At 38.7% G+C, this 15253-nt stretch overlaps 1 protein-coding gene across 2 annotated transcripts in view; it reads right to left on the bottom strand.

Annotated features, from left to right (window-relative positions):
* The window catches only part of lamb2l (laminin, beta 2-like), a 57720-nt gene that overhangs the window by 21196 nt on the left and 21271 nt on the right, over positions 1-15253 (bottom strand). For both annotated transcript variants that reach the window (XM_048177433.1, XM_048177434.1), the window contains exons 3-13: positions 9991-10160; positions 7059-7194; positions 4834-4907; positions 4527-4715; positions 4372-4435; positions 3154-3356; positions 2914-3034; positions 2627-2815; positions 2343-2522; positions 240-352; positions 39-118 (exon numbers count right to left, since the gene is read on the bottom strand). In XM_048177433.1, coding sequence (XP_048033390.1) covers positions 39-118; positions 240-352; positions 2343-2522; positions 2627-2815; positions 2914-3034; positions 3154-3356; positions 4372-4435; positions 4527-4715; positions 4834-4907; positions 7059-7194; positions 9991-10160 — 1519 coding nt within the window. The remainder of the gene's footprint in view (positions 1-38; positions 119-239; positions 353-2342; positions 2523-2626; positions 2816-2913; positions 3035-3153; positions 3357-4371; positions 4436-4526; positions 4716-4833; positions 4908-7058; positions 7195-9990; positions 10161-15253) is intronic.

The following is a 15253-nucleotide window of genomic DNA, read 5'->3' as shown; positions in this document are numbered from 1 at the left end:
CACTCATTTAAGTGCAATAACTGACATCAGTGACTCACCTGCTGCTGGTTGCTCCACCAAAGTCACAGTTGCAGGGTCTGCAACCAGCCAGATCATTACTGAGTCCCCAGTATTCAGGCTGTACACAAACAAAAATACATACAGGCATTTTATGAAGGTTGAATTTTCAAAATGAACGTGAATTAAAATAAAAAATGAACGTGATGGCTGTTATTTAGAGAGAGAGAGAGATCATGTACCAGGCACTGGTTGCAGTAGCGGCCAGTTACGTATCTTTTGCAGGAGCAGTCCCCACTGATCTGATCACACGGGGCTCCCAGCATGGTGATGCCACGGGGGTCACAGTTACATGCTGCCAATGACATTCACATATGTGGAACACATAAATGTCACATACAGAGGCTCCTAAAGGTATTTTCACACTTGAAAGTAGGGTAGGCAATTTTTTTCAAAAACACTTTTTGTTATACTGGTTGAAACTCTCTTCACATCCTGATTGCAATCAATAATAGAAGTGGTTTAAATAATAATAATTAAAAAAAGTACATATATCTTCTGTGGAAGTCTCAGGACCAAGAAATGTTCATCCAATCACTGCATTTGGTTTGAATGCAATGATACGATGTCCTACCTGCCTGTCAACATATAGTACTCCACGTACCCTGCTGGCGTTTGCTGCGTTCATGCCATAACTACTGTAACTGACCGTTCGCAAAGACCCGCCTCCTTTAGTTACTGTTGCTATGTCCGACAAGCCATGCCGCTCTCACGCCACACATCATGTTCTCACAGTGAAAAATACATTGTGAGGCAAAGAGGACACTGACTGTCATGATCACCAGTTGGAGTGCCCTAGTTAGCCACTAGAGGGCACTCCAACAGGGACAGATTAGTGTCTGTCTATTTATACCTGGTTTGTTTCTGCTTTTGTTATCGAGGTTTTGTTTATGGTCACTGGCTTCTGTTTGTGTTTTCTTTGTTTTATGTGGACTGATCTGTGGATTTTGACCCTTGCCTGTCTGGATTACGTTTATGGATTACCCAATTAAAACTGCATTTGGATCTAACCCTCTTGTCTCTGTGCCATCCGTGACAGAAACCTCGATCATGAATAGATCCAGCAGTATGGGTTTCTGGATCCTTCCTCCAGCCACAATGAGGGAGCGTATGGCTCGACTTCGGGTGTTGAGGGCTCTATGCCAAGAAGCATGGGAGGTAGGATGCCTCGCCCAGACGTTTTGGACGATGGCGGTGGGGCGGGATTACAATGATGCGGCACTGAAGGAAATTTTTAATAGCTGTCTTGATGACCCTCTGCCTCAATGGGAGATGGAAGGGCTTAAGATCTTGGATTTTTGGAGGTTCACTGAATATCTCCACCATCGGAGGCAATGGGCAACACCGGTTCAATCAGAACTTTTTCGTAGAGACTTTCCAACCGTGCCTCCCTCAGCGAGTCAAGACCCTGGCCTTCTGAGTCCCACTGGTAAGCGCAGGTTAAGGCGAAAGAGGTCAGCCCGTGAGTCCACTCCAGAATCCACTCCAGCCCGTGAATCCTCTCCAGCCCGTAAGTCCGCTCCAGAGATCGCTCCAGAGCCAGCTCCAGCCTGAGAGTCCACTCCAGAGCCCGCTCCAGCCTGTGAGTCCGCTCCAGAGCCCGCTCCAGCCTGTGAGTCCGCTCCAGAGCCCGCTCCAGTCCGTGAGTCCGCTCCAGAGCCCACAGAGGAAGTGGGCACTGAGTCACTGCCTCACCCACGTAAAAGGAGGAAGAGGAGGAAGAAGGCTTCCTTTATCCTTTAAGGCCCGGAGGCCTCCCCAGAGCCTGTTGTTGGCCCAGAGACCACAAACAGAGGCTGTTCTTGCATTCTAGCGCCTTGCCCTGCCGGCACCACCCAGGTCGTCTGCCCTGCCACCGCCGTCCAGGCCGTCTGCCCTGCCACCGCCGCCCAGGCCGTCTGCCCTGCTGTCGCCAACCAAGCCTTCTGCCCTGCCGCCGCCGCCCAGGCCGTCTGCCCTGCTGAAGCCCACCTGGTCAGTTCCTCCAGCACCGGCCTGGCACTCAGCCAGGACTCCAACCTTGCTAGAGCCCCCATGGTCTGTTCCTCCGGCTCCCCCCTGGCCTTCAGTCGGGGACTCTGGACCTGGCCCACCATCCCTCCCCCTGGTCCTCCTCCAGTCCACCTCCCTCCTGAGAGTTTTGTTTTATGTTTTGTCAGGTGGAGCGTCTGGTAGCCGCTCCGTGAGGAGGGGGTACTGTCATATTTCATAGTTAATATGATAAACTACACCTGTGTGAACTTAAGCAGACTTCAAACATCCACTAAACACATGCAAACACTTACGCTGGCATCCCAGTGGGTTGTCAAGACTGAGTCCATAGTGTCCCTCTTTGCAGTAGTCGCAGCGCTGCCCCCTGACGTTCTGCTTACAGCGACACTGACCACCAATCATAACCAGATCCAGATCAGTATGACTGTCACAAACTCCTCCCTCTACAGAGCCCACGGGGTCACAGTCACAGGCTGCACACACACAGGAAACAACATGAACAACAGGTAGGAGAAAACCAAAAAAAAAAAGTCCCATGGAAAGGATTTTTCTCAGAAGATTATCATAAACAACTTACGGACACATGCAGCCGGGTCTCTGATGTCTCTCAGTGGATCCTGATAGTAAAATGGTTTACAGGTCTCACAGTTTCGGCCCATGGTGTTGTGGAGACAGTTGTCACACACTCCTCCACTGATGTTCCCCGTAGCCAGATACACCGCCATGTCAAAATGACACTGATTGGAGTGACCATTACAGTTGCATTCTGGGAAAAAGTCACATATATTACGATTTTTTTTTTTTTATTTTTTTTTTATATTTGAATTAGGATAAGTAGATTTTCTTCATGTGTGTGTATCTTACCCCTGCAGGTATGTGAGTTATCAGTCTCGGCAGGCCTCCAGGGTGCATCATGGTAGAAATCTCTGCAGCGCTCGCAGTTTAGTCCCACAGTGTTGTGCTTACACACACAACGTCCATGAATCTGCCCGATTAAAAGTATAGGATATATTAAATAGTGTGCTTCATTCACAATCCATCAATGTAAGGATAATAAATTGTTACTTTAAATCAAAACTACAAATTAATCTGACTGACACCCACCATGCCTGAATCCCTGGTGGTAACTCCAGGTACTGGTGCACACTCCGACGCGTGACCGTAGCAGAAACAGCTCCCACGCACAACCAGCTCATACAGAGCGTAGTAATATTTCTGCAGCACGTCAGGACGGCGGTCAAGCAGGTTATCACCAAGAGTGTGCAGTTTAGTGAAGTTTATCCTTAAGTTAGTGATCCGCAACAAATCTGAGTGGAGATTGTGCAGCTGCTTTACTTGCAGTACAGTGAACTGGGTCCAAACTGAACACTCACTATAGTAAATGTGAGTTATTTACTTGATAAAGACAATTTTACTTCCAAGTTAACCATTAATAATCCCGTTGCAATAAAGTAATAAGATAATGTACATCCAGCCAGTTTTTAATAGCAAAATAAAACTCGAAAAGGTGTTCAGGACAAAGCAGAGGGGTCTTGTATACCACTGAAGGGGGTTATTTTGCTATAAAATCCAACTGGATGTACATTATTCTGCTTATTACACGGCTACTTGTCAAAAAAGTGAATAAGATTACACTTTTAAGGAGACGTTGTTACAGTGTAATTAAGTAAAATAAGTATTGAGTAATCTTATTTAACTACCTGAACTTACTATAGGTATAAGATTAGGGTTAGCTGCTTGAAGTTATACATAAATTACTATTATTACTATAATGTTAAAATAAAGTGTTACTGTACATAAGATGCAAAATATTGCTTTGAGTTTAAATATTTTGTTAGCTCATTAAACGCAAAGTTTCAGTGAAGAAAAACAGTCGCTAGCAAGCAGCTTAGAGTCTGGATGAACGATCAAGTTCAAAACGTTTAAGGGATAATGTATTACACAGCTTTTAATTACATAAAAAATGACGAGGACATGAAATATTGATTTGAGAAGAAACCTTTTTTAAAATCTTACCTGTTTATTATCTTATAATCCATTACAGTGTACAAAACAATCATTCTAACAACAAGACGAACACTTCAACAATATTATCATAGGCCAGCTATTAATACTGAAGTCCTCCGGTTTCATTTTACAGTAAATACAGTATTGTCGATAACTGGGGTGCAAGACGGCACCTATTGACAATGGTCATTATCAGGGAATAACTGACCTCAGAATGTCGTAACTGACAAGTATTTCAGAGAGCCGTGTAATAATAAAAAATAATCCACAAAAAAGTTACATGGTAAAAAAATGGTTATACTGTACTGCACTAACCCTGAATGTCAAGACCGTATGGGTCTTTGACATGGATCGCAGGATCCAGCACTTTGTAGATGACCTAAAATAAAAATATTACAATCACATAGTGGGAACGCTGCATCCAAAAGTAACAATAAATCACAGACCATCTTAAAATACCACACACTCACCTCTCCCTCAGTGGAAGGTTCAATATCAGAGTAGCGCTCCTCACAGATGACCTCATCAATAAACCGCAGAGCGTGGGCAGGAACCCTGGGGAAAGTCTTGGTGCAGTTGTGGGCGAAGTAGCGATATGGCCTCCATGTACGGCCAAAATCAGAAGAACGCTCAATCATCATAGCAGCAGGCCTAAACGTCTGTGGAGATGCAGACAGTTTTATTCACTTTCATTGATATACACTTTTACTGAATTAATTTCCTGATGTAAAAGTTGAAACTTGAGGTGATACCTTTGATCTCCATTTATATACACACCTTAAACTTCATGATGAGATGAGTAAAGTGGAACTCGGCCTCAAGATTTAGTCGAATACTGACATTCTCCTCACCTGCACACAATTGTAAAAAACAAAACCAAAGTCATAATCTACAAGTATTCAATTGAACTAGTAAACTTCATGACAATTTGGTAGTAGAATTACTTTATGTGTCATTAATTATCTTTGTATTATTTAGTGGAATCCATAAACCTGAGACCACTAGTGAAAATGTTTCCATTCTATGTTTTAGATTTTTTCCCCCAAGTTTAATAAACAGTATACACTAACTGTGTAACATAAATGCATATTAATAATAATTAATTTGAATATATATATTTTTTTAATTTTAACAACAACATTTATTTATTTATTAATACATATTATTATTATTATTATGTATTAAATAATTAAATAAGAGTGTAAAATAGAAACAACAAAAACAAAATAAATAAAAAAACATACAAACAAATAAATAAGTCTTTTCCCCCTTACAAATTATTGATTGAAAGAAATGTACACGAGTTTCATAATTTTAGATAGTTGATGTATTTTATGTCATAAATGTTCTTTTTTAATTTGGTGGGGTCCACAAACCAAAGACAACGAGTAAATATTTTTCCATTTTAAAATTCAATATACAATACACATTAATTAAGATTAATGTATACTAATAATAATTCATCTGAATAATAATAAATTCAACAACAACACTATTATTATCAAGTATTGAATAAGAAGAAAGTAAAATAGAAGCAAATAAATAAATAACTAGATAAATAAATATTTTTTATTTCCAAATCTTAAAGGGGACCTATTATGCCCCTTTTTTCAGAAAGTAATATAAGTCTTGGATGTCCCCAGAATGTGTCTGAAGTTTCTACTCAAAATACCCACAGATCATTTATTATACCATGTTGTACTGTAAATCCCCATTTTTGAGTGAAAGGAAAAACATGCTGTTTTCGTGCATGTATCTTTAAATGCAAATGAACTGCTGCTCCCCACCCCTCTTTCCAAAAAAAGGGCGGAGCCAACTGCTCGTGGCTCGGATTCTCTGCCAAAAAGGAAACTTCTGATATATGGTTTTCTGAGTACACACATCCAAAGCATGCACACAGAAAGCTCTTTCACGTGTTATTGCACTTAAACTGTCATATAGGTTATGTTAAAAACACACAAAGTTTACAAAAAAAAAAGTCTAAGTGTCTAAGGTTATGTCTAAGTGACACCAGCGTAATATCAAAGTCCCTTTAAGACAAGTCATTTCACTCAGCCGCCATCTTTGAAACGCCTCTCGGGCATTCATGTGCAGCTCCTATCTCTTTGAATGTGGAAACATCAAATTCTCCAAAGCTGTTTGCCAAGCTTTCGATTAAATTTCATATTTGAAATCACCAATGAACTCTGACAACAACTGTCTCAGAAATTTTGTTTCTAAACACTCGAATCATGACAAAAAAAACTGTATTTTTCAGGCTGAATCAAGCTAATGCGCAGTCCTAAATGCGCGTCTCTCATTTCGGAGGCGCACGTCTGACTGTTTCTATAGAAACCGGAGCTTCTAATGGCCTCTGCAGTGATGCGATGACTTTACCAATCGGCGATTTGCTCTTATTTAGAAGGCAGGACTTATTCCGCCATATTGCGCATTGCACTTTCTCCCATTCAAAACAGTACGAGTGACACGTCTTGTGTTATTCTATAGTCTTTGGTAATATACAGTACCTGCTTCTATATATGCTGTTATTATGAACAACAAAAGAAAAACAGAAAATCACTCACTGCTCTTGACTGAATAACTTAGGAGCTTTAATAAAAATGAATTTCTTATTTGAATGCTTCTCTTAAATGCTCTGGCGAGGAGATAAACATGGCAGACTGGGTACAGCTCACTCAGGGCAGGGTCTATGCTAATAGGGCAGAGTCCGTCAGCAGTTGTAGGCGGGGCCTAAGCATTTGTGACATCACAAAAAGATACAATCTGCAAATGGCTTGTTCTGAGACACCGCTTATGATTTATGGGAATTAAAAAAAGGGTGGGTGGATTTTTACCATTATAGGGTGGTTGTTTACACACACTGCCGCACACATTTCTGTTCAAGCACCATGAAAAAGTGAATTTTGCATAATTGGTCCCCTTTAAAACTAAAAGTTTAAGCAGGAAAAAAAAAAACATTATGTGGTCTCAGGCTTTTGGTCTCAAAAAACACATTCACACACCATTTACAGATTGCCACCAGGTGAGTTCTCCTCTGCTGTCTCTCTGGTAGATGACGTTCTCCACCCCGTGGCTGTTTCTGCGATAATCAGCATTGTATGGCTCCTGAGAGTTACATATAAAGCACTTATCTGAATCCTGTCATGAGACATAGAGAAAGAAAGAAAGAAAGAAAGAAAGAAAGAAAGAAAGAGTGAGAAGAAAAACACCACACATTTTGCAAAAACAATTAGCACCATCAGTGCAGTCTGACAGGAGCCTTTCCACACCTTTTTTTCAGGTACAGTTTCATTTGTAACAACATACTGTACACCCACATGGCTGGAGGCTCAGGTAGCTGCCAAGACATAAAAAAAAAAAAAAAAAAAAAAAATCTGGGTCATAGCCTGAGCAAAATGTTCCATCGGAATGGGGGGGGGGGGGGGGGGCAAGTTCCATGCCAACCTGGAAGCGGAGGAAGAGAAGGGTACGGGCCTCCTGGATTCAGTTGAGAACATGAGAGTTAGCGTGGATGAATGCCAGAACACTTTGTCTAAGCTGAGTAGTTGTCATGGGCAACAAAACCTCCAGCAGTGGCCTGGCTAAAACGACTGAGACACGTGTATTTCTTCAGCACCCTTTAAAAGGTCACAACAATAACCAGGAGAACCTCAGTATCTATTTCAGATCTTCACAAGCTCTGCAGGAGACGGATATCAGCACTTTTACAATATTGTGCTTACCACACACTAGACACATGCTTACTGGGGTAGTTTTGAGTGTGAGCTGCCAACAATAGGATTAGCAGTGATCAACCGGATTATGAACTACAGGAATGCTATGCTGGGGCCATGAAAAAAACACACTGTTAATTCTCTGGCATGACTTAACAGCTTTGTGGATTCACACAGTTTAAGTGTATACACTGAAATAGGGGTTAATAGAGATAACGTAAGTCACTCTGATCTATCTATCTACCTATCTATTTTTAATGTAATACAAGGGAATAATCATATCTGCAGGTCTTTGGCATAAAAGAGTTTGAAAACCCTTGGTCTACAGGATGATAGCTGAAAAAGGTATACATCTTGTAATGTAATTGGTAAAATTCACAGATCAAGTTAGTATCACATTTACTACAGTGATTTTTAAATAATAACAGAGCAGTCAATTAAAACTATTTGAGACGCATGATGGATAAATCACAACACAAACGGAAATGTGGGGAAGTAAAATAAAATAAATTGACAGAGCGCTGACAGGTAACACCTGTGCTGAGGAAAAAAAGGGTGTAACTCCTGGTCTAGGATGTGTGGTGCCTCCAGGCAGTTAAACAGTTTCTGTCAATTTTATGCAGCCAAAACACTTTAATGAGGGGTGAAATACATAGAACCTAAAAGAACATTTTAAATAGACATTCATAGAACATTAAACAGTCAATGAAAATGCATTTTATGAGGGCAGAAAAGAGTGCTTTATAGACATCTAAAGGAAAAGGGAGGAGTAGTGTTTCAAGATAAAAGAGGGATAGCAAACAGAGGTAGATGTAAGAAATGAATACAAGATCTTTTTAAATCACTCACACGTATCGAACAGAAAAGCCTTAGGCTGCAGATTTTACTGCTGTAAAAAAAAAAAAAAAAAAGGTGTGGCATAGTGAGCAACACACGTGCAAAAGTCCAACGTGTGCAGCATTCAGTAATCTAACAAGTGTGCGTGTGTGTGTGTGTGGGTAAGCTTTGCCTATACCAAATATTGTGGTGACTAGACATCGAGGAAATTGGCTTAATAAATGTTTTTGGGTGAACAACCTAAAATCCCTGTCATGGCAGAAACAGTATGATTAGCTAAACTCAATAACAATGATATATTCATGAATGGAAAATGTGTGTAAATTTACCTAAAAAAAAAAAAAAATTCTAAAGGGGCCCCGTGCACATGCACATCTATCTTCATATGACAAATAATTTCCGTCAACACAAACTGCAGGGAAAGGCCATACATGCAGGAGTAGAGAGCATGGTTTACACAACATGAGATCACGTTTCATGTTTATGTGCAATGTTGGAGAAAGATACTTTTAAAAGTAATGCATTACAATATTGCTTTACTCCCTAAAAAAAGTAACTAATTGCATTACTTAGTTATTTTTTAATTAAAGCAGTGTGTTACATTACTTTTACGTTATGTTTTCTCACCTGGGCTGGGCTTGCTTGTTTGTTTTTTAATAACAACCAAAAAAGTTCTATTTTTGCCAAATGTAAAGGTCCTTTCACAATAAAAGTGAAATGAATAAGCATATTTACGCCTCTACAGTAGAGGGCGCAGCTCAAAAAAACCTTTCAGCTGTGCTGCCATTCTGGATTAAAGAAGAATAGGATACAGGAGAAGGAAGTTCAACACTCTTATTTCTAAATCTAATCTAAAGTAATTTTTGTTTATTATTATGGTTAAATTGAATCAATGATTGTCAGCAGTAAAGACATTGGTTAATAAAGTGAGATTAAATACATAAAGTATATTTGTTTAATTTAATATATTTAATTATTTAATATATTTAATATATTTAATTATTGCATTTCACCGTTTTTATTCATTTTGAGGAATACTGAATGTTTTCGTGCAAGCGAGATGAGCAATGTACACATTTAGTCTAGAACTAGATTAGTCTAGATGTTCACACAGCGCACACATCACCTCTGCACTTTATTTCTCTCAACATGGGGACAGGAGAGCTGTCAGTCAATAAATGTGAAAAAGTAACTTGCGTTACTTATTTGAAAAAGTAACTTAGATATTTTGTTGTAAATTGAAAAAGTAATGTGTTACTTTAAAAGTTACTTGAAAAAGAAATCTGATTACATAACTCAAGTTACTTTTAATGCATTACCCCCAACAATGTTTATGTGTTTATATGAAAGAGAAGGAATGGTTCCAAAATAATGTTGGGTTTACCTGCAAATGACTGACAATGCAGTACAACTCAGGCCCATCCAGGCCACAGGTGGAGGTTGCAGTCAGATTAATAGCTCTGCCAATCAGAAGGTTCCCTGTTGCTGGGTAACAGCTCCCATCCATGCAGCCATGTGGGGCTGAGGGGATCTCCTGAGCCACAACTGGAAGAACTAGAGAGCACACAAACAGGAAGAGGAGGTCATTAACTTAACAGTGTATTCCATTTCACAGGGTTCCTAAACATTATTCAGTCGATATCTGTACACCTTCCCTTCGCTTGGCATTTTAGTGATTCATGTGCATAGTGCTGAAATCCTATTGTAATTGTTAGAATTTCCAAGGATCAGCATTCTCCCATAAAAGTGACCGGGCAGACCAAAACGTGAGTAGTAGAGACTTAAAACTTTTAAGGAATGGTAGTAACCCATCCCATCTACAAATGTCACCAAGGCTCGCCCCAACCGGCCTGATGGTGGCGCTACAGCAGTCAAAAGTGACAAAAGTGACATAATGACTCATAACTCATAAACCGAAATATTTTTCAGTGCAGAAAGGTTCTCTGGAGTCTGACTGTCAATAATTATGAAAAAAGTTTCGATTCGCGTCAATGACGGGACGCTAAAATGCTCAAAGTGGGTATGGCCACTTTTACTAAAACGGCTATCCCTCTTGAATGGAATGAGATAATTTCACCAAACTTGGACACTTATGTACGGGCTCGGTCTGTGTTTGCATGAAAAAGAATGCGGCGACTGGCCACTTGGTGGCTTTATAAAATAAAAAATTAAAAAACGGCTATAGCTATGCATCAGTCCGAATTTCTTGAAAACTGGCATGCGCTGTCTTTGTCCAAGGTCCCGCGATTGTCTAAGAGGACATTTACGTATCTTGAAAAACATGGCTGCCATCGACCAATGAATTTCGAGCGTCTGTCGGACAAGGTTAACGGAGGTTGTATGTGTATAGGATTGTATATCATGCGATTTTTCACACATGCCCACGACATTCATACCATATGATAGAACTCCTCATTCTGAGCAACTTTGCCTCTAGGAACTAGGACCACCGCTGTCAATTGAATTGTTCAGAAATATTGGAGATTTTTTCAAAAACCTACTTTTGCGAACCTGTCCTAGGTTTTTGGCTCAATCTCGATCACTATTAAAAAGGTTTACACCATATATTTCCTTAGTAAATTGCCTGTTTTAGCTGTAAATGGTCTTTTCCATCTATGATATAGGTGGTTACAGGCTTGCTAAATAAAACATAATACTTTTTTACGCATATGCTTAAATGCCTTCAAGCGCTTGAACCCCGATAATTGCTGCTCGCAGCTATAGTCCTGCATCGTCAATAATAGACAGCTAAGTTGAGCTGAATTTGATTTCAGGTATGCTGACATAATATACGGAATAACAGACATAAATGTCAAATAAATTGCACTAAGTAACATTAATATAATAATTTGAACAATAATTAATCTTAACAAAAACAACAATAAATGAATGAATAAATGAATGAATGAATGAATGAATGAATGAACAAATAAACGAATTAATAAATGAACAAACAAATGAATAAATATGTTGTAATGTGTAATATGAAAACATATTTGAAGGGCTGCGTCTCATGTAGGTTTATTTTAGTCAAACTTCAAGTGATGCACAATGACTTATGGGTAAATTTCCCTTTCCACCTCCTGTGAAATGATTTCTGATATACCCATATATGCCGTTTACAGTGCCTTTTGGACATACCTATTTTTAAAGAATGGGTGAGTGCAACTGAAACACATCAAGATAATGTAAAACAACCTATGCATTAGTTACACTACATTTTCTTTCCAAAACACCACACGACAGTCAATGATTGGACATTTTCATGGCATACAACCAGCACCGGCTTCTGTTTGATGACCTCATGGTCCCACCCAGGCGGCACTATCAAAGACTGAGGGTTTAGTTTCTCATTGAGTCAGGAAAATAACTGGCTTTGTTCCACATGGTTACCTCTGCAAAGGGCTCAAAATGCATTGTGTTTGCCTTTCAAAATCCACAGTTCATTATAAGGTTATCTGACATTGTCAAATCCAGATGTGTGGGAGGTCTTACATGGATTTTGAACATTCACCTCTAACTTTGTGGAACTATCATTAAGGAAGACTAGCACGTAACCGCACCCTTAAACTATAATACTGCAGAGGTCAAGGATTTCGCAGTTGGAGAATGCCGATAACCACGCGACCATACATCTCAGTGTATGACCTCTTTATCATTGAGAGGCTCTTGGAAAGGCAGTGTCCTGGTCAATCTTTGGGCCCCTCTGTGCTACCATTTTTCACACATCACTGACTCAGAATAATAATGCCATCATCTCAACACAGAATAATGAGAGAATGAGTGCGAGTAAATGAAGCAATAAGAGTGGACATAGTCAAGGCAGATAGAGTGGACGTCAGATCGCGTATGTGTGATGGGAAAAGACATTCAGAAAAACAAGATTCTGCTTTAAAAAAATACTATAAGAGGGATATATTACATTAAATTAGATTTTTAATTTTGTCAGTATCAGACAATATATTTAATTGTGCATGTTTATTTTCGTTGTTTTTATATTTATAGTAAATTGCTTTAGCCGTCATCTAAAACTCAAAGTAATTCTTTAAAAACACTAATAATTTAATAACGCTGTGATGATGCTGTGATGCCTAAATTTGCTTGTAGCATTTAAAATGATTGTTTTTCATTTATTTAGACAAAACAGGGTAAAATTTTTATATAATTGTATCAGCAGAATATCGGTGCATCTCTAGTAATTATTCTAAGAAATTAACAGAAATTGATCATTTGACTTCTATAATACAAATATGCCTGGTTTCACAGACAGGGCTTAGATTAAGCCTTAATGCATTTTAGTCTAGACTTAAGCCTTGCCTGTGAAACCAGGGAATAGTTTATTAAGTCAAGTCAAATTTATTTGCATAACACTTTCACAATACACAACTGTTTCAAAACAGTTTTACAGAAAATCATTTTAATAACTTCATACCTTGTAGTTGCATTTAGCATATTAGAGCTGAGCGATGCATTTTGCAACAATATAAACAAGCAGTTGAGATTTGCTATATAGTACATATCACTTCACGTGAGTATACTGTATGTATGCAGGTTGGATATACTATTTATCCAAGTTTTAATATATTGTGTATATAATAAGTCATTCAATTACTCAACACTGTTCTTTGCACAAGAGTGCAGATAAGCATATAAAGTTCATTGAAATACAGTCCCTTCTCAGGTCAGAAAAAAATGAAAACAAGCACCATAAATTCCATTTGATTGCATCAAGTTGCTAAACTAAAGTCTATCTGGTGTGTGAGGGCACTGAAAGTTTTTATGGTTATCTCACATACTGTAAAAATCCACCTAATGGAAGAATAAAAAGACTTTAAAGGGAGTTTTTTGCCTTATGAGACCTGATGCTGCATCCCTCATAACAGATTCCCTGAGGAAAAGGATGCATTTCACACTTTTTCTTCACAACTTCTCATGTTCTGACTAGCAAGGGTGAAAATGTGACTGTGAGTGTGTGTTTGGGGAGGGGTAGGCAAGAATAGGGTTTGACTTTTTTTTTGCATAGTCTGTTATTGAGTCTACATGCATTCTTTTCTCTTCTTCAAAGTGTCAAAACAAATGTGAAAAAGACTGATAGAGAAAGAGAGAAAAAGAGGCATTACCAATAGAAAAATGGATGAAAATACAAACAGTGGATTATTCCATCCATAAAAGTCTTGCAGTAGACTAATTAAGTAAGCAGTAAGGTACTCGAGGCTGCACAGAAAAATCCCCAGAGTTAAATCAACTCTGCTCAGAGTACATATGGTCCCTCTCTAAATAGTGTTAAAGTAACACTGAAGCAGAGTTAAGGTTAATGAGATAATTAAGCAATTAATAAGGCTGTGACTGAAGTCAGTTGTAGTTCTTGTGTTTCTCTTTTCTTCAGTGATTCTGCTTGTTAACAGCAGGTGTTCATCACTAATGCACAACCATTATTTAATTAATTGCTTAATTATCTCATTAACTTTAACTCTGCTTTAGTGTTATTTTAACACTATTTAGGGAGGGACCATATGTACTCTGAGCAGAGCAGATTTAACTCTGGAGATTTTGCTGTGTGTGCTGTATCGCGAATAAGTCACAGCTGAAGGGCGTTGTTAGGCACGACGCAAAGCGTTTTATAAAACAGTTACCACACAATACAAATATTAAAAATATTAATAGCCAAAAAATGTATCAGTGAAACTTTCATGAAGTAAACTTTCACTAAACTTTTCACCTTCCTTACGCCGGAATCAAGGACAGGATCAAGGACACCAATCAGAATTAAGGACAGGAACTAACCATTTTATAACTATAATTAAAGACATCTAAAACAAATACTGGTGTTATCTAATAGTTTGAGGCCATTTAAGAAAAAATAAAAAGCAGTCCAGTTTGTACTCACATGTGAATTTCAAGCTTATGAAAATAAAATTATATTTAAACATCTGCTCTTTTAGTTTGAGGAAGGTAAATGGTTGCTTGTCCCTGCATTTTCTAACACACCCACAAAACGCATTAGCTAACACACACCCTCTTTCCAACATGCCACATTTACAGCACGCAGAGATACAAGCTACAAGCAGTTCCAGCATACAGGCAGTTCCAGAGGCAGATGTGCATCTGCATAGTGAAGACAGTACAGGAATGCCAAGCCAGGAAAATGTCATTCATTAAGAGAAAAATTCCAGGTGTAAAAGTATCTCACACGGGTCTTACAAAATGCCCATCTGTAGCTAAGGAATGGCATTCCACGAGTCGATGACAAGCCGCCACATGTGCTGCGCTGCATGTTGCAAGAAAGCTGAGACCACCAGAAGTGACTGATGTATCTGCCATCAGCTATAAGCAATATGACTGTTCTCATGAGACCTAAGAGGCACAACATGTTGGTACCATTGCGGTAATCAGTTTATATTAGATTTTTTTTTTTTATTTATTGTTTTTTGTATCAAGTTAGTATTAGATATTTATTTGTGCATGCTCATTTCCTCTATTTTTACATTTAGATCACCTTTGCTATCATCGAACGCTCACTTAAAAGTTAATCTTTAAAAATATAAATAATTGAATAACTCTGTTAAATATAATCCTTAGCAAATCTCAAAATGAATATCCATTTTTCATACTGTACATTTTAATGTTGTGATGTCTAGATTTGATTG

Source organism: Megalobrama amblycephala, linkage group LG24 (genome assembly GCF_018812025.1).
Source record: "Megalobrama amblycephala isolate DHTTF-2021 linkage group LG24, ASM1881202v1, whole genome shotgun sequence".
NCBI classification, from domain to species: Eukaryota; Metazoa; Chordata; class Actinopteri; order Cypriniformes; family Xenocyprididae; genus Megalobrama; species Megalobrama amblycephala.
The sequence above is the reverse complement of the archived record's forward strand: the minus strand, read 5'-3'. Positions and strand labels throughout refer to the sequence as shown.